Source organism: Corvus cornix, chromosome 7 (assembly GCF_000738735.6).
Source record: "Corvus cornix cornix isolate S_Up_H32 chromosome 7, ASM73873v5, whole genome shotgun sequence".
Classification (NCBI taxonomy): domain Eukaryota; kingdom Metazoa; phylum Chordata; class Aves; order Passeriformes; family Corvidae; genus Corvus; species Corvus cornix.
The window spans coordinates 20,500,492-20,526,381 of NC_046337.1; the positions used below are offsets into that span (position 1 = coordinate 20,500,492).

The following is a 25,890-nucleotide window of genomic DNA, read 5'->3' on the forward strand; positions in this document are numbered from 1 at the left end:
GAGATACATAGCACAAGCTTGTAATAATACCATTCTGTACTTCAATGCCGGAATCTCAAATTCTGCTTCTTTTATTAGTTGGAGCTTGTGTTGCTTACACTAAAATAAAGGTAAGCTTATCTAGTGGAACCTCTTCTGAACGTTGTTGAAGTGCTCTGCTGTTCAAAGTGAGCTCAGCTTTATTTCTCAGTAGGTTTCAGTAACACTCTCTGTGTCACAGCAAATCGCCATTCCTCGCGGGGATGAGTGGACTCGGTTTGGCCGAACGCTGGCAGAAATCAACGCCAACAGAGCTGATGCGGAAGAGGAGGCTGCGACCCGCATCCCAGCATAGAGCCTTCCAAACAGGCTGCTGGGCTACACCTGGGAGTGGCTGGATGCAGATCCTAGTGTCAGTTCATGTGTCAGTTCTAATCATAGCTTAAGGAGGAATATATGGATTCAACAATGGACTTTGAAACGTATTAAGATCAGTGAAAATCAGATCCTGCATTATGTTTTATATATAAATTACAAGCACATTCTTGGATTTGTGTAACTTTTAATACAGTTAACGTTGACTTTGCAAGGATCTTCTTTTGCTGAACACTAACCTGGTATAAATTTGCTACTTGGCTTCTGTAAAGTCCAATTTGAAACAATATCTTTCTGAAAAGTTCTGCTCCTACAACTTTCTGTATTACAGACTAACCTTCATTAGGTAGTAAATCTCTGAAGCATTCTTTAATTTGAACTCTTCAAATTACCCATGATATGCATGCGTATGTTCCAAGTTTCATTGTTTATATATAGATAAGCCTCAGACTCTGGTAGTGGGTAATATATGTGAATAAAAATTTGTCTGTAGTTACAAACTTACTTGATAATCAGACCTGAATTAATGAAATACATATTTAATACCAATTTCCTTTTGTTGAATTGGTGCATTAAAAGGTGAGACTGATTCATAAATAAATATTATACGAGCACTTGTCAGCTGCCCTGACCTCTAATCTGTGTCCCTGCAGTAGTTTAAAGTTTCTGGGAGCTGATTTTACTACACACATCACAGGGTTGTTTTCTACTCCCAACCACCCCTTACTGCCATGGCAATTTGGTCGATAGCAAAAAGGCTCCTGTTATCAATTGTTTTTTTTCCAAAGGATAAGGAACTAGATTTTGACTTAATTTCTATAGCATGATGATTTGCATTCTGTTAACCACGGACGTGCTACTAATTTTCTGTACTAAGGTAAAGATTTTTATGATGATTATTGATTTTTAACATTTTTATTGAAACAAAACTTCTAATGGCTTGAAACAGAACAGTTGGAATTTCTGTTAAAGGTTACTTGTTTTTCTTTCTTAGCATATTATAAAGTTTTCTATCAAGACTGGTTGCAGGGGGGCTGTTGCTTTCGGTTTTTTTTAAATAAATACTGTGAGTTGCACTAGTTAGGCACTAAATCAGTTTTGTAGCCTTTAACTTAGGACTCTACGTTTGTTCTTAGTCTTTTACAAGCTTATCATTTTCCCAGCAGATCTGGTTTTATATGCTTAAAAATAGGAAATAGGTTTGTATTCCTTAATCAGTTTTGTGTCCAGTATTGTCATTGTTTCTTCATTGTTTAACTTTTCTGGTTTGGGTTTTTTCCTGTTTCTCCTTGTCTCAGTTCTGTTATGAGCAGCTTACAGAGACACAGCAGTAACAGCAGTTCTCTCTTTAGAAAGTTTTCTTTTTTGGTGGGTGTGGAAGTGAAATGTGTTTAGGCTTCCCATTGGTGTTGGCATTCCAAGGGTGTGTCCCCCTCCTTTTTCAGTGCAGTCATGCTGCTTGGTTTGCAACATTTACCCTGTGTGTGATCTCAACCATACAACAGCAGCTCTGTTCAGTTGAGAAGCATGTGAACTGTGTCAGAATAGGCACATCATGAGATGGTTTGTACCTTTAGGCACAGGAAATCTTAACAAGCAGAAGGTCTCTTGGTTTGATGGTTTTGGAGGGAGGGGGCACTTGGGTTTTTGGTTGGTTGTTCTTGTGGGGTTTTTTACTGAGATTACTTCTCATTGAATAATACATTTCCCTCACACTTTTATTTTCAGAAGTCCAGTAGCTAAGGCTTTCTTCCAATGCCTGTTGCATACATGCAGGTCATATGGCATTAGTTTTGTGTCATTTCAACCTTTTAATAATTTTCAATTATTAAATTTAGTACTACTGTGTCTTTATTCCTGCTTGTGGTCCTCCCTCACAAATAGTTGAGTACAGATTAAAAATGTTGTAAAAGCCATACCTGCAACGATGAGACCAAAAGCGACGCTAGATGCTGTAAATGATCCTTCTGGGAGCCAAACTGTCCAGTTTTGGAGCTGTAAGAAATACAAATGCTGTTGTGCATTGTGAAGTCTCCTAAGGTCTTGATCAAGTCAGTCAACAAGCTGTGACTAAGATTAAATGCCAGTGGGTACCCACCATTTTTGTCTTTGTTTAGAAAAACACAGGACAAAATACATAGATACAGGAGAGAGTTCCTGTGAAGCCTGTCTCTATCCAGAAAACAGTACAGAACAAGAAATTCCTTCAACACAATACAACAAATAAAGAAGGAAGCCTTCGAATGGGATTATCTATAGTCATATCGGAGAATAGTGATCAGACTCCCAAGGTCAATGTATTGTAACCTGTGGCTCACTAAATATTATTCAGCACCAAAGTCATTTTTATCTTTCTTAGAGGCTAGAGCTGAAGGAGGGCTGGTCTGTGTAGTGTTCAGTTCTTAAGAAGCCATTTCTTCATAAACTGATTTATCCCTGATGGGCCTGCTGTCACCTAAGTAAGAAAACAGAACCTGAAATCAGTTTATACCACTTGGGTATGCTCTAGTCCAGGATGTTTAACCCTGTAAGAAACATGTAAAACTTCAGTAAGCAAGGCTGGAAACCCACCTATCTCGTCTCTGGCTGGCTGGACAGTGTAACTAATTTTGTTCCTCAACAGGAGAAATCTAGACTCCCCTATTTCCTCTGACATTTTTGCATTTAAATATTATACCAGGGAAACTTTTGGCAGATATTAAGCCAGAAATAGTTCAAGCTTTCACTTTCTCTTTTACTTCCACTCACCTGTAAATGTAAACAATCAGTTTGGTGTATTAAAATAATACAAATATAAGTAGGTTTTTTCCTCCACAGAATAACCTAATCTCATGGTAAAACAATCTAGAAATAAAGAGAATGCTTTCAGTTTTTTATAACAAGTTTTCTATTCGGGAAAAAAGACACGCTGAGTAATAAACCCTGTAAAAATTCTTGAGTCTTGATTTGCCAGTAACTGGCAAATCTCTCACTGTGTTTTAAATATGCTACTGTAGAAGTAATATCTATTACACATTTAGTATTGCCTGTATTTTGAGAGAATTCCTTGTCATAAAGTAGTGCTGCAAAATAAAATACTGCATGTGCTCATCTAATTACTGTGCTCTCTAACACTTATGAGCCAGCACAGAGCATTTTAATTCCTTTGCTGTTACCAGAGGGAAGGGCATTCCTGAAGAGTCCTGTCCATTCATTAAATGGTGCATCTGACCTTTACATTTACTCTGTGGAGGGAAAAACAATCATGCTGGACAACTTCCCAAAAATTCAAAGAAACGAACTGACACAAGTGTTTTTAAACATTTTATTGTCATGATTGTTAACAAAACACCTTCAAAACATCTGTACATTTCAAACTATTATGAACTGCAATACCCATTATATAAATGTATGTGTATAGATGCCCTGATGTCTCTGTACAAAGATGTACAATATGTACAGTAACATTAAATGCAAGCTGTGCAAGGCAAAGTCTAGGCTACAGCTTCATGCCACTGGTTAAAACAAGGCAGAGAACCACAGCTTCAATCAGTTCCTTGTGTGTAAATAAATAAATGCAGGTATGTATGAATATTTGAAAGGAGCAATTAGATTTGCAAGCTCAGTTCAGCTAGAACACATGCAGCTGACTGGAAAAAATACAGCAGTACTCTTGTGAACTCTTTCCACTGCATCACTTTGTTCACTTGAAACATCTTTTCAGGATTCAGCTGTGTGCTTGAGCTGAGGTGGTGGCAGGAGCTCGAAACTTTGGAAGATACAAACCAAATTTATTTTCTATACCAGCAAACGTAGCTGTAGCAAGTCTGTATCCGCCTATATGTGCAGGATTCACAGGAGGAAGATCTGAAATTCGAGTTTTTGGGGTAGATTCTGATCCAGTGGGTTTGCTGTTCGAACGAAGAAAAAAGGTCTTTTTGTTAGTCTAGATTACATAAGGAAGGACTTTAAATAGACTTATTCAGGCTTAAATACTTAATTCTTTTGTCTGAATATGGAAGACTGTTAAAGCTGACCTTAAATAATTAATGCCTATGGTGAAGTGAATGAGGTCAGACCACTACTTAATTTTAAATCCAACCCAAAACTGAAGTTACATTTTTTTGATACTTTCGTAAATTCTTTTAACTTCCAGTGTCACGAGGAAAATGGACAAAACTATGTTGCTACAATGGAAATACAAATTAATGTATTGAAATAAATAGGAAATGGCTCTTTATCTCCCCATCTGTTTACAAGTGGCATGCAAGTTTCCCTCAATTATGTAAGGATATATAATTGAGGGGATTTTTTTTTTACATGCTGCAATTTTAAGTACAGGTGCTCAAAGTCAACAAGCTTTAATGGGTCCTATGCATGAAAAAGTCAGGGTTTTTTTCTTTGAACTTGGCAGTTGTTTCGTGCAAGCTAAATAGCAAATACTTGACTTACAGGCCTCCAAAATCAACATAAAACCATCTCTGCAGAAGTTCGTAAGTGACCAAAGTAACACCAAACTGGGGTGAAGATCTGAACACACGAGCTGTTAAACATTACAAATCATAGTGTTAAACAAATAAAACAATTCCTCAGGAGAGAAGCTAAACATTTTTAACAAGGTGTTATGTTTTTCACAATCACACCTTGTAAATACTGCTCTGAGTCCTTAACAAAGCAAGTGCTGATTTGCAGATTTGGGGTCAGCCTTCATAATTTTTTTCTCACCTCCAGCTCCCTTCCACAAAGCCGAAGGGCCTTCTTCCATTAGAATCTTTCTGAAGCAGTCAATAACTCCACTGTATGTTGTCTGACCAGCGCGAGCTGCCACTTGCAGTCTTGTCTTGATGACATCAGCAGGGGTTACCAAAGAAGCAGCAGGCACACCTTTTAGAAGAAAACCACATTTAATTTGCACAAAGGATCTTGTAAAAGATGAAACACTTACAACTGAAAAATACAAGTGCAAACTTTCATATTTTTTACAAAGGCTAGACATTACAAAAAAAGCAGGTTTTTACTCTTATGGTCATATAAACTGTCATGCCTGATATAATCGTTTTGACTTCCCTCTAAATTTAAAGGCTGTAACTGATAGTAAAGGAAATAAACTATCAAAAACCATTCTCAACATCTTCTAGTGGTCTGGCAATAGCAGTAGTTTGAAACAAGATAAAATTGGCTATATATGTAATATATAAAAATTAGTTGTGCAAATTTACTGTATTTTTTTATACTCTATGACATATTTTGCAAATTACATAGATGACTGATTTGGGAATTTAATCCTATGCATCCATTTGTTAAAGGTGTTGATGAGAAAAACTACTCCTTAAAACCCCTATTCTACAGAAATAACGTCTATACTGCTGTTTGGACTGTTCTGTAGAATAGATGCTGCTTACTTCAGTAGGCAAGCCATATAAAGACTGAGGACAATGACGGTGTTTTACAAGTCTGCTTAGTACCAACAGTGTGATATTAGCCAGCAGTGATGGAAGAACAAATCTCCACTTCTAAGGCACCACTCTCGGCTTTCTAGTCAAAGGAAAGGAGAAAGTTTTCAGAAATTTACTCCACAGTATATAACTGTGTTATCTATTTCTGAATACTTCTGCATACTGTAAAAACTTCATCCCCTTAAAAAGAGGAACCATCATCTGACTTAAAATTATCAAATTAATTTTGACTTCTGTTAAACTTTTACAATTGGTTAATACTGAATTAAAAATTTTTACAAGTCACTGGCTTGCACAGGTGATGATAAACTCTGAAGTCTCACTGACCGATTCAGGAGGTTTTAAAGGAAAACAGAAGCACTGTGATTAAGCCAGCAAGCATACACAAATAGCAATCATATGCAGATTTTCCTTCCAGGCAGATCCCTTCAGACTGTATTCTTGCCTGCTGCACATGCATAACAGGAATTCAGTGAGCAACTGAGAATTTGAAATTTGCAATTCAGAGAGGCAGATTCCTGTACATACTAGAAAACTAGGCCTATGAGATTTACACACATTTTTAACTGGGTTCATCACTTAGTATGAGCAACACAAACACTAATGAAACAAAGAGAAGGTGTGAAGTTTGCAGTCTAAAAAGTCTTCTAGGAGATAAAGTTAATAATATTTTTTAAATTATATAGGAGTTTTGTATGAGTATAATAAGCTAAATAATTTTCCATTTCTGGCAGTTCTGCAATACTAAAGAATAAACAGGGCTACAAATCTATTGGATTTTTCCTAGGTGGTCTCCCTTCACTCTGGCATAAGGAACACACCAACTGGCACAGAGCAGGTGCGGCCAAGCTCTGTATCAAGTCCGATATAGGGAACTACTATTCACACACAGGCACTCATGACTGATGTATATCTATAGTTATGTCTTACAATTGTAACAAGTGGCAAAGTGTCTTGCTCAGCCCAGTGGTGTTTTTGAACTGCAGATTCTGACACTGAATCATTCACAGCTGAGAAGCTGCATGCGGATACTTGGTTTTCATCTGCTAAGCTCGTCCTTGGCAGTGCAGAATCTGACCCTCTCTATCTGCATGCTTAAATATCCACCACTATAGTTCCTACATCTAGTATTTCTATACCCCTTGCCATTTAGCAAAAAAAACTTTTTATCACAGCTGCATATTGTCTTTATACTAAACTTGTTTGAGAAGCTGTAAAATAATTTTAAATTTCAGAGTATGGTACTCCAGCTTCTTTACAAACTAATGCCCTATTTTCAGCAATTACATTTGAGCAAAGTTTCCTTTCAGTTATTCCGGAATCCAAACCTGGGTAAGTCATTTTCTTCTTAGCTCTTATGATCTCTCATTTTATGTTCATCAAAGATTCAAATTAGCCTTCAACTCTGAGAGCTCAGTAACAAGTAAAACCCCATTGAGACAGACAGATCAAATTTGACTACAAGTTGCTGAGCTGCATTATGCTGTTTATCCACATTATGCAAATGTAATTAGCTCTCATCAAAATTACATCGCCTCCCACTAAGGATAACAGTGATCAAATTTAGATTAAATCAGATACAATGGTACAGTACCTTCCTTTATATGGGGCTACTAAATGAATATTAAATATTATTCACTAAAAGAAGAAAAAAACTACTTTTAGGAAACATTCTGCAGAATTACCTGCAATGGCTCCAGCTGCAAGTAGATTAAGCCCTCCCACATGGCCACTTTCATCAGCAAACATCATTTTACTATGAGCATAAACCGGAAAGTAGATTGCAGAAAAGGGAATGTCTCTGAGGAAACATGCTTTGGCACCCTGACACAGAGAAAAGAGACAAAATGCAAATAAATTCTGTAAATAAGGCTAAAATTGGTATCCAGCAAGCAGCCTGAGCCCTGAAAGTACAAACTCATTTGATATATCACATAAATAACACAGAAGATAAAATGTCTCAGGAAACAGACAATACAGGGAACTTGCAAATAAGAATAAAGCACATCTAAACTGTCTGGAATAAGCAAGATTCAAGGTACATGTCTAATTTTGGTAAATTATACACATCAATCCTGACATCGGTACTTAGGATAAATACTTCTTACACACAGTGTGTCCAAAGGCAATGAAGGAAGTGGCAAAGATGAGTCCTTATGTCATTCTGAAAACCAGGGAAGCAGCAAGACAAGTCCCTGCAGGCCATTTTTTCCACCAAACACAAAGGCACTACTAAAATACCAGTGAGCACTGTAAGACCTCACACTGATCATCATCTGGTTGACCAAAGAAGCTGCACTGAAGGTTAGCAAAAAAAAAAAAAAGCTGCAGATTCAGTGCAGTTTAATAAGAAAATACAGTGGTCACAAATCTCATCTACCAAATTCAAAACAAAAGCTTCAGCTCTAAAAGTAAATGTGCACATGTCTATACTATTATTGCAGGTCTATGGGCAAATCACATAAAGCAATGTTTTGTAAGTGCACAGCTCATACAACTGCTGAATTTACGTATTACCCTTGCACTGGCAGAAGATACAGGAAGAAACACTCTTCTTGTTTAAGGAAACTAATAGCTTCTGCTCCATTACACCTGATCTGTAATGATGACAGTAAGTATACCTGCAGGGAAGGAATCTGTTGACTGGCATTCTGCTGAAGTACCATACAGAACGGGCTTTTTTCAGTGGAATTTATTGTCAAATCCCACCACTTAACTTCTTAAAAATCTGAATCCTACAAAACTTTACTACTGTTTCACTGCCATCAAATTATTAAGACAAAGAGAATATCCTGCTGCAAAGATAACAATAGAGATACAGAGATCCAAAATAAATATAAGAACGCACAGGGAAAGCAAAAGAAACTTTTCACAAAACCCCACCAAATGAAATGAGCAGTGCCAGAAGCCAGGAGGTCTGCAATACAGGACTCCCTGTAGCTTGGCATATAAGCCCAAAGGATAGAATGGGGGAGTATTTTTTGGTATCCCACTGCCATTAATATAGAAGTGAGTTTTCCTCAGTTTTCCATTGTGGGGCTGCCCTGCAGGAAGAGATTGGTTTTAAATTCAGAAGACATCTTTGTTTTTAACAGTTTTTGTCTGAACAATATAGAAGTTTAGCATAAAATGATGAAGGCACTCAAAGCAGAAGTACGTACCTTATAAAGACCAAGAAAGCCTAAATCTTTTATAACAGAGAGGGCACTGACTCTGGGTCCTGTAGTAATTTCTCCTGCTACCTGCAACCGAATCTTTACAATTTCCAGAGGATTGGTGAAGATGACCTGGGAAGCTCCTGCCTGCAAACCCAAGGAAAAAGAAAGTAAATTGCATTACCTAGAGCATGTGGTGATATACTGACTTTGCAAGTTGATGAGTGCCTTTACTTCTCACTGCATTAGCTGATATTCTCATGTAAAAATACATGAGAGAGCTTTAATAAAGCACCTGTCTGGAAGTTAAAAGCCCCAGATGAGAAATCATAGGTTTGCAAATATAGATTTTTACATCTATATTTTTATAGTCCCCTGAGGTGAATTAATTCAGTTTGTCTCTACTTTTCTCCTTGACATTGCTTTCTGGAAGTCATGGCTGTGTTTAAAAGTCTATCAGATATTACAGGAAATACTAAACTATAATAAACATTAGACTTGTGCTACGAGAGCATCAAATACACATAAAGACCTTATGTTTATTCAATAATAATCCATCACCAATGTGTAGACATGTTATTTGCATTTGGAAGTGATACTGTTTAAAAGGTAAATTTGCATTTTACAGTGTAATTTTAAATTATTAGAAAAGGTGTTTGGAGTTTTGTTTAGCAGTCAGTAATAATCCTAAGTGGAAACAAAATATAAAATTCAAATAGGAAGACTAACATTTCAAAATATGATACTAGACAGAAACAGGAGTCATATCTTTGCACTGAGCGTGACAGATTTTGCTTGCAGGAAATACTTTCTTGGCAGTGTTGAAGGACTACCTTGCAAACTTCCCAGCAGCAGTGTTGTAAAGCAGCTTTTGATTCTGCACTTTAACCAAAGACTTTCAAAGAACTGCATCTCAGGTTTGAGAGAGATTCAACCCGACAGTTCAGTTTCAGAGTTTTTAAACCCATTTAAAATGACATGTTTAGGTTTCTCCCCGGTTTGCTGCAGGTACTACCATTCACTTCTGAAGAAGTGTGTGGTTCATCACAAACCAGCTATATTTTACTAAGCTTGTTATCCTCCCCTCTTCCTAAGCCACCTTTTTTCATTTAAGAATTAAACCCACTTCCTTAAAATTTGTGGCATATAACCACTTGAATACAGCCAACTTTAAAAACGATTTCTTGCACAATATAAAAGCTCCTCTTAATTCTGATCCATTCCTCCAACCCATCAAATTTTAATAAAGTAAATAAATGCAGAACATCTGCAATTAAAACATTTTACCACTTCTACATTGCCCAGGCAATAAACCCTTTTTGTGATGCTGGGGGTTTGGGAGGGGGGTGTGCATACAGGGGTGTGGTGAAGTAAACCCAATAGTCTGATATTGCACCTCCTGGACAGCCTGCATGGTGTTCTCTGCTAACTGATTCACAACTAATGAACACCAACCCTTTCTGCCTATAGCACCATCTTTTCTCTCCAGCAGCAGGCAGAATAAATTTGAGATTAGCCCTGATGCACAGTTTAGAAGTTGCCAATCTGCATTATTCTAGCCTAGAGACAACAGAGCATTGCAAACCTCATCAGCTCTTACTGAGAATGGCCCAGCACTTCAGGAGTACCTATGGGCTGGGGACAAGAAGCATCAATGCCTCCACTGACCAAGCATCCCATACTTCACTGAGCCTTTACTGAGCACTGACAGCCTTTTATTGCAAGCCCCATTTATAACTTCACTCAATATTGACACTTAAAATCATCACTGCACCAGCTTTACTTAAGCACCTTGACCCAAACAGTGGGAGATCCACCACTGCTTCTGATTAACTATCTCCACTGTAGTAATTACTGTCTTTAACACTTCCTACTCAAATAATCAGTCCATACAGTCATTCTTAATTTTATTCCCTCACTTCTTCACCTCTCCGAAAGCAAATCAAAACCTACATTTTTGTGGACATTTGTTGCAAGCATCGGGAAGATCACCAGAACTCCCAGACCAGCCAAAGTGATTCCCATCTTCTCTGTTCCTTGGACTTACTGCATTGTTTACTCAGTTATCTGACACCACTCATGTCCAAAGGCATTCTTCAGACTCCCTTTACTTCTCATCTCATCTTTTCTTTTTCAGTTCACACACACCTATGCATGCAAGATGAAATGGCTGTCTTGCTAGGCAAAGTTCCAATCTAAATAAAATTTATAAAAGTTGCATCTGGCAAGTTCTGTTAAACAACTAATTTTTTTTTTTCACATTGCATTAAGCATAAAACCAATTTCAAATGTTTAGAATTTCCTTATATCATTTAAAAAAATAATTTTGGTAGATAAAATGTTAAGCAGTGTGTTCTGGCTACATAATACAATGGACCACACAAAAAAATTCAAGTAACTTTAAATTGCAACACTAAGCTAGAAATTCACTCCTTCTAGACAATTACCAGCTACTTGCCTATTAAATATGTATTATTTGTTTACATGTATATGTGAAATTCCATTTTTTATTTTAATGTTAAAAATTAGCACATCCTACAGAGCAGCCAAAATAACTCTTCCTATTTGCTTAACACCTACCACAGAAACACAAATAGGCCAATTTGTAAACATTTCTATTTTCTGCCCTGAATTCAATCTTCCTGCAATTAACATTTTCCTCTCCTAGGTGCACAGCTGCCTACCTTTCTGTTAAAATCAGCCATAGCCCTCTTCTGATACAGAAAGTAAAAGACTCTGAACACAAAACATTTTAATAATTTAGCAGCAACACTAATCAGACATACAATGTTACAAATTCTATATAGTTAACACAGAACTATGTATTCCAACAGTATTAGAGTATGATTTGGTGATCAGGTTATTGAGAAAAATAAAATACGGAAAACTCTATGCTTATATTATCAGTAGAAAACCCACTGAAAAGCTCTTTAATTACATCAACACTTTTGAGTATTTACAGTGTTGACAGATTTCTCAACAGGCAGCTTTCTCAAAAAGAGCTGTAACTACCTAGATACCCAGTTAAATACTCCCTGTTAGCAATATGTCCTTCTATCCAAGTCTTGACTTACGCTGTTTTACTTGGAGCTTGGCAAACTTTTCTGCCCAGCAGTGATTTGATTCACACGAAGAGGAGCGCTGCATTCAGTGGAGTGGCACAAATGAGTTAGGTCCCTCAACAGATCACAAGTACAGACAGGACAAGCATTGACTTTAATACAGAACATGTAACACAAGAAAACTCACTTTTTCACTGTGTATATTTTAAAGAATGAATGCAAGCATTGTTTTTAGTTTGTCAGTGTTTTCTATTTAAGTAAAAGATAGCCTGTCTATCTGACAAAGAATGTGTGAGGCAGAGGAGAGTGCTGCCTTGGGGAGCAGAAGAGCACTCCACAGAAAGGATGCAGAGGAGAATGACACAAAGGATCTCCAAATAAAAATGAACTGGAAGCATGTAGGTTTGCAGTACAAATCTCCACGCTCCTGTGCAAATCATTAGCAATCAGCATCATTCTTTTTCAAAGTCTCTTACTTCAGCTGTCAGCTATGTATGTTAAATACACGTGCACACGTATATGCACACAGAGGTATACATTGCAGTCCCTGAATTGCTTTTGGAGATGGTGCAGTAAATCTAGATTTCTCTCCCATAAAAACCTCTCTTCACACATAAATTGCAACAGACACTTTAAAAAAGGTTGACAAATTTGTTCCTGAATGGAGGTTATTCATACACATCAAAAATACCAGTAATAAAAGCTTCTACTTAACCTTAATGTCATGTAAAATAACTCTACAAGGAGCAAATAAAGGAACTAAATCTGACAGCAAAGGTTATGAGAGAAAAGATGTAGTTTGAGATCCCACAGCAAACGCCCCATGACATGCCAAAGGCTGAAGGAAATACACAAATGACCCTGCAACATGAGACCTCTTGCCCTTTCCAATTCCACCCGAGAGGCATATGCTCCAAAGGGGAGAGGCCTATTTCAAGACCTTCCTTCCTTCCTTTTTGAAACCACCACATCCTGGACCACAACTATGTCCCATAGAAGCAACTAAAATAAGATGTTACTTAAAACAGTCTTGTTTAAAAACATCAAAGAACTTGCACTTCTTTCTCTAGGCAAAGCTGACACTGTTCATGAACCTACAGTGTGCTTACTGTCTCTTTTATTAAACAATCATTTTCTCCCTGATTTGAAATGTCCACAATAGAAATCAAGATAAAGCAGTAAAGTTTAATTCTGCTTCTGTATTTATCTTTTCAAAGTATAATAAAAGAAGCAGAGTATCTTCAGGGTTTTGAAGGAAAAAGCAGTCTGACATCTATAATTCTATATTTTTGTGTTTGTTAAACAAAACCATTAACATTTCACATTATTTTTTCAAAAATAAGTATTTGACACAGTCCTATTTGCCTGATAAACCTATATACATGTTTGTGTGTATGTATGTATATATGCATAAACATGTATGAAAATTATTTTTCACAAGTATATGAAAAATATTTAGACTAAATGTTAGATTTAATGTTTATGAAAGCTTCAAGATCTATGGTAAGTTTGGACCCCTCTGTGAATGTATGTGCAAACACAAACACACATACACACATCCCAACCTCTAATTATCAACAGATGCATTGCCTACACCTCCAAAGGTTCTCTGACCCTTTCTGCCTGGCACCCCGCACTGTCCTCCTCCCTACAGCATAAAGCAAAACCATCTTTCTGTTGAAACACAATTCATCCATTCAAAATGCTAAGCACCATGCACAGGACGGGAAGAATCCATTTCTTCCTGTGAAACTCATAGGAATTACAGCCTAAAAATCACAGTATCTTTGTCTACTGTAACAGTAATCATGAATCATTTACATAGCATTAGATGTCTACTTCAACACTGCTTCCCATCTGAGAATGAGCAGTTGCCCTACAGCACCTTGCCCTTCACGATGTACTCACATGTGTCATGCGTGTAAGCTCCTCTGGGAAGCACTGTCCATATCAGGCATGCGCTCTCTGCTTCCCAGGCCTCTGTCGGGATAGAGGAAAGCATTGCCAAAGCCTCACTCAGTCTCCCTGCAACTCAAAGCTAACGGTAGCTGAAAACTTCAAAGGCAGGAATGCAGGTTAATCACTGAATTACAATGAAATGTAATTCAATTAATTACAGTAACAGTAGGGAAAGAAATTGTTTGCTCTGAACATGTGTAAATGTGGATAGTGCTGTTAATGATTAACAAACCAGCATACTTCAGGCAGGTAGGAAGACAGGCTATCAGTTTCATCTATCAGGGACAAGAGCCCTTTCATTGACAGGTATGACCTGACTGCTGTAACTGAGCTGCCCCACATAGCTGCTCTGCAGTTTTCAAATACAGCTACAGCTTGAGAGCAGCTGGGAGTATTTGGGCTCTGAGAGACCAGACCCTACACTTCCCAGTGACATTTGCATTGCCCAGCAGCCAGCAGGTAGGTTTAAAGGAGCACAGGGCACGGGCTGCCTGCGGGAGGTCCCTGCCCTGCAGTAAGGAAGGAAAGACAACAGACAGGCAGCTAACCATATAAACAGGCACTGCCTGGGCGGAAGTCTTTGTTAACTGCTGTGAGAATGAAGATGTTTCCTCTTACTGGGAACATGAGTTTACTCCATATTCTTACAGAAGCTGAGAATAACTGGAGCCTGAGAAGTAAGATTTTGGCCAAAGCGATTCAGTCTCCTGGCATTAGCATTTCTGGAGGAGGGACACACCTGTGAGTGGCCCCCTTGCTGGACAGTACAGCACTGCTTGCAGGTACTCCAGAGCTGAGGATACTGACCATCCTACACAAGGTCTCCTGAATTACTACTGTCTTAATGTCAGAGGTTTCACCTGTTCTTATGTGTGGGTCTTAGAAGACTGTAACACCATACATAAGCTTTGATACAGCACTGCCATCCAGAGAGGAGAATTTGCCATGTCTGCTGGAACCTTTCCCAAGCTGCCTTCACTTCCTCACAAGAATTCTTTTGATTGAGGACTGTGGCATGCACAATGTGCTTTTGTATACCTTGCAAGAGGGAAGGCTTTCAAAAGCATGGAAGGTCTCTACTGTAAACTCTGTAAAATGGATGAAAATACAGCTCCATACCAGAAATTACCAAAAACTGCTTTATTCCTGTTAATGAGGAGATAGTTCAGCACTAAACACAGGTAAGTGAGAGTCAGAGACAGTAATATGTAGATCTCTGAGAACTACATGCAGGCATAATGTTATTTCTTCTGATATTATGACAAGGTGAAAATATATGTTTTAATTTTAGCCTAGATTTATACTGTACTATTAGCAAAATATTTAAGTGTTGAACAGTAAGAAAAAGCCACAAAAAACCAAGGTACCCAAATCCTGATGCTGAAAATAATTTTGGCATATATAAAATCCAAACATTCGCACATTAACCCATCATTTTGTACTAACAGAGAGTGAAGGAAGAGAAAAAAGGAAAACTGAAAGGCAGCATCACCCAAACAGAAAGCCTTGTGTGCCCCTGCAAGGAAAAGGACTAAGCTTACTAGTGGCACTTCCTTGGATGTAACTGCTGGTTGCACCCCACAGTATTTTGTAGAAAAACAGAACACAGTAACACCGAAAGCATGAAGACCAACACTATTTCCAAGCAAGTCAACATAGAGAAGAGCAGTCACAACGAGAATGAAAAGGTCTGAGGATGAAAAAAAGAAAGACTAGTATCAAATTGTTCCTGCTTTAGCCAACTGATACTTTCAGACTCTTAACCTTACTGGCTTGCTAACAAAGATTCTGCTATTTAGGAAGAAGAGGAATTGCTAAAATTGAACTAAGCAGCAGTACAGACAGAAAAATCTTCAACGAGTAAGATATCAGATGATCCAGATGAAGCTACCAAGAAACATCCCTCAGGTTGCTAAACTGTGACCAACACTTCTATAATTTTTTTAAAATTCTCCCAGATTGTGATTAATATTATCTTGAAAAAGGAGATGAAAGTATCAGCTAAGACAGTCAGCTTGAAGGTGTTGTGTTTGGACAGACTACAAATCTGCTCATCTTCAAAAAAACATCCAAATCTCTGAAAGCTTATCCGAAGCTCAATTTATCTCCAATTTTTCCATGTTCACTACAGTAAGACAATTAAGTTCTTTTGAAAAAAGGAGTACCTAGCAGGACATGAAAAAGCCTCTAATGTAGACTGAATTTAGTATTATATATTTCAGTACAAAATAATGTAAAATAATAAAATTCATTAGCAGATGTTTGATTTTAGTTATGAATTTAAGCACAACACAAATACTAATGAATTATATTCTCTTCCATTATAAATGACCTGCATTTGCTTTCTGTGTTACTGAGCTTTCTAGAAAAAGGTTAGTCTTCTGCTAGCTACACATTGGAGCTCTTTCTCACATTTCTCAGAAAATAAACTTTGTACACTGACAGGTGAAGACTCAAGCATGTACCAGGCTGCCAAATTCAATCAGGCAGAACTATAAGCAGCCTCCCTTCAGGGCTGTTTCTTTGAATTAAAAGTTTGCAGAGGTCAACAACCTTTCTGCCCCAGGTTTTGTTGTAAGCTGAGGAGGTTTTATACCAGCCTGTCAGCCTACTCAACTGGAAGTTATTAGTGCTCTCTGCTACAAAAGAAACCCAACTCAAGCCTTAAGCATATTATAGGGTTAACAACTGTTGGGGAATCCCACAAATGAAATTAGCCAACGTGCAAAACCAAAAGAAATCTATCATCAGTATCAATTCAAACCACTTACAGATTGCTAAAACATCAATTGAATTACAGCCCTCAGTTTCAACAAAAACACAGTTGGTTTTTTAACTATATTTAGATGAGGGCTGTAATTATCATCTGGACTAACATAGCTACATTTTATACAAAGTCATTTAAACAGACAATTCACTCATACCTGTTACCTGAAAGGTAAGGCTATATTGTTCATGTTTTCCATATTTTCATAACAGTAAAAATTTCACATACAGCAAGTTGAAGAGTTTCTTTCTTTTCCTTCTTAAAATCATCAGCAAGAAATAGATTTTCTTAAACCATTCTAGACATCTCCATCCCACCCCTGAAGGAAACTTAATCATGCCTATAACCCATTCTCAAGGAGTACCTGTATCTTCCCACACTAATGATGAATAGCAACCCAGCAGAACTTACAGAAAGGGAGAATAGGCACCCTCTTCTTTGGACTTTGTGAATAAAACCACTGCTGAAACTGAAAGTTGCAAACTGAGCCAAAACAAGTTGTTTAAGCCCATCCTTCAAGGGAACTTAACTCAGAAGTATGCTAAGCTTTCCAAACAGACAAAGTACTTTTTTTAGTTCCTGCAACTGGGGGAAAAAAGAGTACTCCTGTTCAAATCGACAAAGCACACCCATTAACTGTCATTCCAACTATTCTGGACATCACTGAGAATCAATTTTTCCTAGGAATACAGGACAGATACTTACACAGCCTCCAGCAAGGATCTCTGCAGGGAGTGGAATGGAACCATCTTTCTTAGTAAATTTGTCTCTGACAAAGTCATTAACCTAATAAAGATACAATATATTACACACTATTTTAAGGTATTTTTCCTCCTTACTAATACATATCAAGTACATTTGTAGCCATATATATTAGAATGCTTGTAAGTGGTCATCTTTCACACATTTTAGGAAATAAATCCTGTGCATGTTAACAAACAAAAGGATGCCAGGGAGGAGAAAAAAAAAAAAAAGATACGTACAGTTAGCTTAATAGCCTTTTCTGGAGCAACACCTATCAGCTGTGGTAACAAGCCTATAGAAACAAAGACATCATAAGGCAACATTATCTTCCTAATAGAAAAACTAGTATTTTATAAGTGCTGTTCAGAAATGCCTTTCTGCACAAGGGACATCCTTTGAGGTGGGAGGCATTTAAGTATGGGATGCTGCTAGAGCACTGCATATTCCTACAAGTACGATTTTATATTACAATTATCTGTTGAAAATTATAATGAAATGTGTGACCAGATCTGCCTTCCTCAACCAAGTCAAGCCTGATGCTGCTGCTGTACAGAAGGAAAAAAGTTTAATGACCAAACATATACCTTGGATATGTCTACTACATAAGTGTTTGTTTGACTTTTTTAGCCCCTTAGCATCATTTCCCATAAAGCTTGCAATCACTTTTTAAAATAGGATAGTAATTGTGAGATATACACATGACTATGATAAATTATCAACTCACTTCTACTTGACTCATTAACCTGAGTTTTCTGAAGACTCGAGTCAACTAAGGGTATGAAGGATTTTCTCTTGTTCAGTTCAACATGGTAGCATGAACTTCTTTAAATCCTATTAGTAGTAAGCATTTTTTATCTCACTAAAAAGAGGTATTAGTGGACAGAAACCAATTTTGGCAAGGTCCTTGCTATGGGAAAATAGCTACTATCAACATGAACTGTCATTTGAAAATCGCACATACACTTTTCTAGGAACTAATAGGTTTAAGAAAAAAATCAGTAGATGGCAGTCTTAACTTCCCACAACACATTATAACAGCCATCTATTATTTTTAAATCTGTTTTCTCCACAGTCATTCTGGCACATGTATAGATCATAAAACTTAAAAAGAAAGGTTTTTTTACTAGATATGGTCAAATCCCAATGTTATTCCATGGTTATGGAATATCATTTTGTCAAAAGTGTTTGCCAGTTAACTAACTAAAAACCTCACAGCAACAAAACTGCATCAATGCTGCTTTCCACTATTCGTTAAGTATAAAGAAATCATAGCTAAAAATGTTAAATGTTCAGAATTCCCAAAAGTACTCAGTCTGCAGAATTTTTACACTACTTCCTTAAAAGGAAGCTCAAAACAAAGGTACCTTAATAGAAAGTGCAGCAGTTAATATATGCAGTGTAGGGTTTTCTTCCAACATAGTACTTTCTGTGCGATTTACAGACTTACTATGCTGAGGAAAGGTAGTTATTAAATACAAAGAAAGGTTGACAGGAACAAAAAGAAATGGTGCCCTCCCAGCCTGAATTTCTGATCTACCATGAAAAGACAATCTGGTTCTGCAATGCCTACACTTAAAAAAACCAAAACCACCAGACAAAACACCACAAGACAATCCCCCCACTCCCTTTACGTAGCTGAACTCACTGGGCACCCACATTTGGTGTGCCAGAGAACCTGGGACTCTGCATGGTCTAGTGAGGGACCTGAGAAGAAACTTCATTAGCTCCGAAGGTGGATGTCAAGACTCAAAAGAGTCTTTATTTTCTTGACCAAAAATTCTAAGTTTTTATTTAGAATTATAACATTTCCAGTTTGTGTTCAGTTCTATTTTTTAAAGTGCAGTAAACAACTATATTGTACCATTATATTATGGTATAGATGCAGTTATATTACAATACAATTAGCATAATCCAGCTCAGGAATATAAGAAGCCAGTAACAGACCCACAGCCAACTCTGTAAGTGTTTCTGCTGTTTAGTTTAACATACTTCCAACAGACCATCCAAATCTCTGAGTCCAAATCTTAGTAACATGCTGACCATTAACTGTAACATTTTCAAAACAACTACATGAACTTCTTATCCTAAGCAATCTTGAAGACAATTATTAAACAGGCTATTAAAAAGTTTAGCAAACTGACATTCTTTCAAACAAGAACTTTTTTTTCAAGTGTAAACCACTGCTTTTAACTCATCAATGGAATCATCCTTGATTTCAAAGTGTTTGTGAAAGGTCAGAAAACAAAAATAAAATAACAAATTATTTTAGATGCTGCTGTGCAAAAATGGGGCAGGGAGGGCAAGAGAAAGAAAACAGTACTGTAGAACAGCACTGAAGAATCAGTCTCACAGATGTAACTCAAGGAGTATTTGCTTTTGTGAAAGATATAGCATCCAAAAAAGAAAACAATTTACCAGTAAGACGTAATTTACACAGACTACAGCTATTTCATCAACTTTGCACCAACATATTCCTTCCCTTACTTACTTTCATAGCAAAATCCTGCAAGACTACAAAACACTCTTTAGCCAGAACCCACAGACTTTCACAGGCAAAAACTTCTTAGATACTGTCCATAAAGGACACTGTCCAGTGTCTTCACTGACAGAAAACATCACAAAGCAGAACAAAATGCTGTAGACATCACATAAGTGAGTGACTTTGCTGCAGCTAAAGAAACAGGTGTGCCAATTAATAAATACTTTGTTCATCCTTATGATAATTGTGAACTTCATAAAGTTATGTGAAATTACAATTAAAAATAGAGAATTCAACTAAGTATCTATTTCAGAGGGCTGGTAAGCATTTACCCTGCATGTAAATCACCAATGTGATTAAAACTCTTTCAGAATCTTCCAAGATAAAACAACATATGATAGCTTTCAGCCTAACTGATAAAAAGCTGAATTCTTAATCTGTATCTTAGAGTTTTGTTCTTTAAATTACAGTTTTCTGAGTTCCACTGGTGATATTTTCAAGTAAAATAGAGCAACATAATTCAACAGCAGAATGCAACTTCTGTTCACCAGACAAAATTATAAAACAAGTCCCACTACCTGCAAAAGTATGAGGCATATGATCTGGCATCCAGCTTACAGATACATTTCAAAATTACTGTCTTTTGTCTCTTAACAAAAAATATTTGCTGTAAAATGAATCTTTATTCCTCAGATGCTAATCTGCTCCTGATGTCTGACCCCAGCCAAAAGTTGCAATCCTTACTTTGTGAGGTTACAATTATGTCCTCAACACTTACAGCCCAAAAATTAGGTCTTTAAACAACTTAAGCAGCAAGGAGCAAATCAGCAATAGCAACAAAAAAAGCCCAGTTTTTCCCAGCAATTGTTTATGATGAAGGGTGCACAATGGAAGATAAATACTGAGCTCAGAAATGAACGCAAAATTAGACATGCTATCAAGTATCCTGGTTTTCCCATAGGAAACTAGCTGTTGGGGTATTAAAACAAAAAAAGGGGGCAGAAAATTACTGACTTTTTTTTTTTTTTAATTCACTTACCTCTGTAAAGACCAAAAAAGCCTTCAAAACGCAAAACCTTTTTGAAGCAGTCAAAGCTGTTTTTATACATCAGCTCCCCTACGACTGAACCTGTGGAGCGCTGATTCTGCATACGAGTTTTCACCAGGTCTATGGGATAGACTGCAGTAGCACCAACAGCTGTAAGAAAGCATTTGGAATATTACTTCTGCAACATCATTGCTGGTGTAGTATATAATTATCAGGATGATTTTCTACAGCATTTATTTAAACACAAAGAATATATAAGCTGGTAAGACCTCTGATATGCTGGAAGTAAGAAAGAACGTTAATGAAGGTTTAGAAAAAAAAGTCTCAAGGAGAACGAATTACATTGTTACATAAAACAAGGTGTGTAGAATGAACACCTATCTGAATTACCACTAAGGAAATTTGTTACTGGTGCAGTTTCAAAGAACTGTAGAGAGATTCTAGAAGCCAAGTGATAAGGAATGAAAGGGAATAGCAGAACCAAAATGGTTCCAGCATCCAATTTTACACATGTATAACCAAAACATCCACCTTAGATGAGATCAATTAGTCTGGTAAAACAGTGTTAAGTTAACCCAAGCTTGAAAACAGGAAGCAGAAATATTACTCACCTCCAGCAACTGAGCCTAAAGTGAACCTGTAAGCTGACTCAGCTACTTGGAGCCAAATAGGTCTGCTTAATTCTCCAAAAGATTGCTGTGTGAGAGGAAAAAAAAAAAGAAAAAAAGCTTGAAAATCTGCACAGGAAAACAAAGGCATCTGTGAATTGCTTTTATAATGTTACAGAAAGAATCTGGTAAAAACTGGTAGCTTTATGTTGAGGAGGAAGAAATAAAAATAATTACTAGATAATGTCTATTGTGCCTAATGAATGAGGCATATTTTTCAAATACTCCTTTCAGAAAATATTCCTTACATATTCCTAGTTGTGCCAAAACCAGCACACTGGTATAACTGAAACAATGATGTTCAAGAAAAAGGAGACAGAAACTCTAAACAACTTTGCTATTTTCTATTCTGTTGCCTTTGTATTTGTAAGGCATGGAACTCCCTTTCGAGTCAAATAAAACTCAGTATCTCTAAAGGAGTTCACAGAATATCTCACAGACAGGCTCTATCAGCACAGGACATATTTTAAGATTACACACCCATTAATGCATAGCATAAACATGAGATTTCATGTCTTCAAAACAAGCAAAATGTTAATTATTCCTAAAAGTATTCTCCACAAGACTTTTTCAGGCAGTTGCTAATTTAGAGAGTAACACTGACCTCACTCCTTTCAATTACATACACTATTATAAATCTGTTAAGTGTTCTAAATAATATAGTCTGCACAGAAAATATCTGCAGAGACTCATATTATTAAATGGCTATTAGAAACAAGGTAACTGATTCACAAGATGTATTCACAAACTTGCACTATAAAGTATGCAAGACAGGCTGAATTTTCTTCCAAGCATAAGACCAGTAGAGAAGAATTGATATTATGCAGTATAACTTGCCTGCGCTATCTAAGGGGCCAAGATATTAACTGGTAAATTCCACAGCAAAGCAGATACTAAAGTCCATTTTCCAAACACAAACCTGTTTTTCCTAAAAATACCCTGTATTGTTAGCAGATGTGCTGCTGACAGCACAGCTGGAATGTCTACAGACTCCAGACTGATGCAGATTAGGAATTTTCACTAAGACTACCACACACACACTTCTCAGCTCCCTCACCAAGGCTACCCAGCCAAGGCACGTTCAGCTCACTGAAGCACCACAGGAAGACAGCGCCTACCTCAGCACAAGCTACTCTGTTTGGATGGGTGTTACACGGGATGTGCAAAAACCTGCCTGTATTGCATAAGGCTACACAGCATATACACAATATAGGAGAAAAGCCTATGAGGTCAAGATGAGATCATTACCTTTAAAAAACCATGGATTATATTTTATACCATTTTTCCACAGAATAAAAAGGTACAGCTAAACCCACTTCCCTCCACAAGACATTCTCCTCCCCCACAATACAGCTTAACAGACAAGAATAGAGAAATTCTAGGTAGCACCAAAATTACACACTGCACATGCAGACCAGCATAAAAAAAGCATAAATCAAATGTACTGTACTCCCTTTACAAGCAATAGAAGCAATAAATCCAAAGAATATCCTCACTATTGTAGAACCACTATGATTTTCTATTAAAAAAAAAACCACACACAAAACCCCCCAAAGGATAATAAAAACAAAATAACCACAAAAATAAATTCTAAAATTCAGATATATTTCTTTTGATTCATGTAAATAAAAGACACATGCAATAATATACCCCAAAAAGCTTTAGAAGCAGAACTAGCTCTTCATTCCACTGATATTTTCTCCTAGTTTAGCACACCTGCTGCCTTTCAGCTGGTTTAAGATTATTCTTTTTTTTCAAAGCTTCACACGATTCTCATCAAAATCCGATCATTGCATTTAGACATCAATCTTAGCGAATGCATGACTGAATGTTAAAAATCAAATTCTTTCTGAAGGAAATGTCACTTTTATATTATTAAATAAGTGTTCACAAAGTTTTCAGTTTACTTGTGTGTTCAGATGGATATGTAAATGAATGTAATTAATGCTATAGCTTTCAAATCATGAATATTTATAAAGAGAAAATTACTGTAGCTGTCATCCCCATAGGATATTCAGCTGCTAAGCTTTAAAAAAATCTTACACAATGAAAAAAAATTGACAATAAAGTAAATATGGTTGAAAGCAGGCTAATTTTCATTTCTACCAAATCTATATGGAGTGATTTTATGCAAAAATTTATATTTTTCTTTACAAAGGGATTTTAAAATCATATAAAACTGATTACAGAATTAGTTTCATTTCCCAGGAACAGCTGGACTGCACTGGGATGATATTTCTCTTCATGAACAGATATCTTTCATTTCATCAATACACTTAACTTACTGTTAATATAGCATTCACTTAGGATAAGGTCTAATAAAAGACTGTTCCTTATAAACTAAATAAAATAAAATTATTTTGTTTTCTGGTGTCTGGTTTTAACACAGAATGTAGAATAAGATGAAAATATAATGTATTACTTCAAGAGTGTGAAAAGAGTATATTCTGTTGTAGTGATGAGTGAAACTTTTACCAGCAAGCTTGTTTTAAAAGAGTGCCAAGCTACAAAGGTAGCTCTCAAAAGTAAAATATGTCAGTATTTTTTTCTACTCAGACAGGTGAGTACTAAGACACTGATTAAAACCAAAACTGGCAGTGGAATGTCATTACCAAACTTCATCAAAAATACTTAATAGCCTGGATAAACGTTGTATCCACATTTCTGGGTCATTCCCTTCCATCATTCTTGTCATCAGGAATCCATAGGAAGACCATTAGCACTAAGTAGGTTTTGGACATGTATTGGCTCAGATATGCTTAATTGCCTAAGGACAACCAAGCACAAAAGAGCAGTGACATAAAGAACAGAGCAGACACTGTGTTTCAGACTAATTTGTTTGAAAGAGAACCAAATTATCAAATTCAGCTCTAGTAACAATAACTAAAACAATGTAAGTTAAACACCTGCATAACATTTGGTCCTAAATCTTTAGTTCTTACAGCTAAACTGTAATGAGCCACTGAGGTAAGAAACAATTTATATTCAACATCCAACTGCACGGCCTGGAACTCCTATGCTGTACTATACATGTGTAATGTTTATTAAGGATGCTATGATAAAAGCAAAGCTAGCAAACATAAATGTAAAGTTCTGGTGAAATAAAGAGTTAACATTCTATCGCAATATTTTTCATCTTCTAATTCTACCTTTTTTACTACCTGTATTGAGTTTGTGAGGCAAAGTCAGGGGCGGGGGATACAGAGGTAGCTTCTGTGAGAAGCTGCTAGAAGCTTCCCTCATGTTGACAGAGCCAATGCCAACTGGCTCCAGGACAGACCCGCCGCTGGCCAAGGCCGTGTCCATCAGTGTCAGTGGTAACACCTCTGGGATAACGTATTTAAGAAGGCGGAAAAAACCCTGTGCAATGGCAGCTGGAGAGAGCAGTGAGAACGTGTGAGAGAAACAACTCTGCAGGTACAAAGGTCACTGAAGGAGCAGGAGGACGTGCTGCAGGCACTGGAGTAGAGATTCCCCTGCAGCCTGTGGTGCAGACCACGATGCAACAGCTGTGCCCCTGTGGCCCATGAATGTCCACAGTGGAGCAGAGATCCACCTGCAGACCCTGTAGGACCCCACACAGGAATATGTGGATGTGCTCCAAGGAGGCTGTGACCACATGGAGGACCCACACAAATCTATTCCTGAAAGACTGCACCACGTGGAAGGGACCCACACTGGAGGAGTTTTTGATGAACTGGGGTCCATGGGAAGGACTCATTTTGGAGAAGTTCATGGAGAGCTATGTCCTGTGAAAAGCCTTCTCAGGAGTGAACAAATGCATTCACGGTAAGGAATCCAAGTATCCATACATGCTCATATCTGAACAGGCCATTCGGACATCGCATACCCTGTTTAGACACATACAGTGTCTAACAGCCTGCCCCATTTCTATCCTTACAGCAATACACCCAGCATGTTTCACTTGTCAGGAATCTGTTTAAAGTGCATTATTCCTACTTTTCATTTGCAAGTACATGTAAACATTCACTCAGTTTCAATTATTTTTTTCTTCTACCCACCTGCCTCTGGAGTTCTGCCAGGTTGTAAGGTAATGCACCTTCAGCCAGTGGTGCTATTCTCTCAATATCTGCCAAAGTTAAGCGCCTTTACACAAGGCAGAGAAAAGCAAATTACGATTAGATAAAGCATCAAACATATTCAGTACAGTATTCCTGGCCACACCCCACAAGCGACATCTGAGTTTCAAAAAAGACAC

General features: G+C 37.2%; 2 protein-coding genes across 9 annotated transcripts in view; one reads left to right on the forward strand and one right to left on the reverse strand.

Annotated features, from left to right (window-relative positions):
- Positions 1 to 2,208, forward strand: part of DYNC1I2 (dynein cytoplasmic 1 intermediate chain 2) — a 28,825-nt gene extending 26,617 nt beyond the window's left edge. For 4 of the 6 annotated variants that reach the window (XM_039555177.1, XM_039555180.1, XM_039555179.1 and 1 more), the window contains one exon: positions 221 to 2,208. In XM_039555177.1, coding sequence (XP_039411111.1) covers positions 221 to 334 — 114 coding nt within the window. In that variant the 3' untranslated portion in view covers positions 335 to 2,208. The remainder of the gene's footprint in view (positions 1 to 220) is intronic. The other 2 variants (XM_039555178.1, XM_039555181.1) reach the window with 2 other exon arrangements.
- Positions 2,209 to 3,644: 1,436 nt separating this feature from the next.
- Positions 3,645 to 25,890, reverse strand: part of SLC25A12 (solute carrier family 25 member 12) — a 46,515-nt gene continuing 24,269 nt past the window's right edge. For 2 of the 3 annotated variants that reach the window (XM_039555176.1, XM_010406784.3), the window contains 10 exons: positions 25,694 to 25,778; positions 21,615 to 21,699; positions 20,995 to 21,153; positions 17,716 to 17,768; positions 17,438 to 17,518; positions 8,951 to 9,091; positions 7,475 to 7,613; positions 5,059 to 5,217; positions 4,786 to 4,876; positions 3,645 to 4,244 (listed from right to left, as the gene is read on the reverse strand). In XM_039555176.1, the coding sequence (XP_039411110.1) occupies positions 4,061 to 4,244; positions 4,786 to 4,876; positions 5,059 to 5,217; positions 7,475 to 7,613; positions 8,951 to 9,091; positions 17,438 to 17,518; positions 17,716 to 17,768; positions 20,995 to 21,153; positions 21,615 to 21,699; positions 25,694 to 25,778 (1,177 nt within the window). In that variant the 3' untranslated portion in view covers positions 3,645 to 4,060. Of the gene's footprint in view, positions 4,245 to 4,785; positions 4,877 to 5,058; positions 5,218 to 5,735; positions 5,869 to 7,474; positions 7,614 to 8,950; positions 9,092 to 17,437; positions 17,519 to 17,715; positions 17,769 to 20,994; positions 21,154 to 21,614; positions 21,700 to 25,693; positions 25,779 to 25,890 lie in introns of those variants that run through there. The other variant, XR_005602352.1, reaches the window with a different exon arrangement.